The following is a 1,712-nucleotide window of genomic DNA, read 5'->3' as shown; positions in this document are numbered from 1 at the left end:
TTCTATATTTTACATATATATAATAGTGCTGTGGTTGTCGTTTCGTCAGATCTACACAAAATCGCGCAAGTCTACTTTGTTCTTCAACTTTTAATGACTATCTGTCTTTCATTTATATAATATCTATAATCTTCATAATACGTTGCGTAATTGACGTCCAAGTCTCGGCGACGGTATCCAAGGAAACCGACGTACTAAGCGAGACGTGAATAGCGGCGATAACCGACGGTCATCTTCATCAGCTTCATACGCATCTCTAGAGGAGAATAGATTCTCGTTCGATCCTCGTCCTAAACGCGGTGTAAATTGAGGCGGTTGTCTCTTGTCGTTAGCTAAAATTTATTCTTAACAGTCATATTCAATGATAAGGAAAATTATGGATCATACATATATTTATACATATGTATATTAAATCTTGAAATTCACACAAATCGATAAGTCAATAAACTTTGATATCATTCAAAGCTATTTGAATTATCGGGAATGAAGTAATTATTCAGGGACGTTAAATGAAATAGCTTTTCTAGATAAATTTCCAAATGGAACTTTACAATGAGAATTTAAAGAAAATAAAAAGGTGACTGGGATTTTATTTGAATAGAGTTAATAAAGAAACATGTAAAAAATTAACGACAATTATATTTTAATAATTATATTATTTTAGTGACATATCTTTAACTGTTCACAAAAGCATTTTTATTTTTACAATTGTTTATAATTCGAAAATTATATATCTTTATATATTTGCATACTTTTATCGTGAAAAGAAAGCTTTTTTGATACTACTCGAAGAATTTTGCTATGTAAAAGACAAATTTAAAAAAGGCAAACTTAACGTATTGATAATAACGAAAGTTGACAATACTATCGATCAAATGTAATTATGATAAAAGAAAAAAAATTATCAAATGTACCTTTATACTAACAAAATGATGAATTAATTCAAAAGATTTCATTTCTCACCGGGAATCGTAATAATCGTCCAATGCACACCGTCCAATGCATTCGCCAGAATTTCTATCTCGGGACTCACTTCCTGTTTCTCGTCCGATCTGCGTCGTCTTCCTAAACGCGGTCCGAACCACATGCCGCTGGCTATATCCTGCATGGTACGTTTGATACATTTGCCTTCAATACACGAGCCGTCGTTCGATCCGCCGTTCAAGCCCAATTCCCTCGATTCTACAAAAGCACAATTAATACAACCAATCAAAACTTTTTTGATGACTGCTTACGCAGAAATCGGTACCAGGAGACGCGGTAGTGTATCCGGTCAAAAACTAAAAGACATTACAAGTCTTTTAACCCGAGCCACCAAAGTCCATCTTTTTCGGGAGTGCATAACTACTAAAATATAAAAAATTTTGAATCGAACGTTAATATGTCCTGAAAGGGCGGGCACCCCCACGGAGTAATTTGAGCCAAAAAAAATGTTTAATCGGTCAAGCCGGTTTGGGGATACAAGCGGTAGAAAAGTGATGATTTTAATGAAAAATTAAGAAACGTCTCCTTCTTCTTCTTCTTCTCCTTCTCTGTCCGCATTCACAAGGCCGTATTAAAACTTTCTGTTATAACATCCCCTCTCACCTTTCACTCGCACCTTCACCATCTTCGACTCACCGCACCCCCTTCCTCCCCTCCCCCCACCACCCTTCTCTTTCGCCGTATTTCACTCTCTTTCGTTGTATAATACTTTTAAATCTTTTTTTTTT

General features: G+C 35.3%; 1 protein-coding gene across 1 annotated transcript; it reads right to left on the bottom strand.

Moving 5' to 3' along the window:
- Window positions 1-123: 123 nt before the first annotated feature.
- On the bottom strand, window positions 124-1,609 carry LOC108771254 (PBAN-type neuropeptides-like). Its single transcript, XM_018549252.1, is given in 3 exon segments — window positions 124-332; window positions 964-1,182; window positions 1,588-1,609. Coding segments are annotated over 3 exon segments (450 nt in total).
- Window positions 1,610-1,712: the final 103 nt, after the last annotated feature.

This window comes from Cyphomyrmex costatus, unplaced genomic scaffold, assembly GCF_001594065.2.
Source record: "Cyphomyrmex costatus isolate MS0001 unplaced genomic scaffold, Ccosl1.0 C2308757, whole genome shotgun sequence".
Taxonomy (NCBI): domain Eukaryota; kingdom Metazoa; phylum Arthropoda; class Insecta; order Hymenoptera; family Formicidae; genus Cyphomyrmex; species Cyphomyrmex costatus.
The sequence above is the reverse complement of the archived record's forward strand: the minus strand, read 5'-3'. Positions and strand labels throughout refer to the sequence as shown.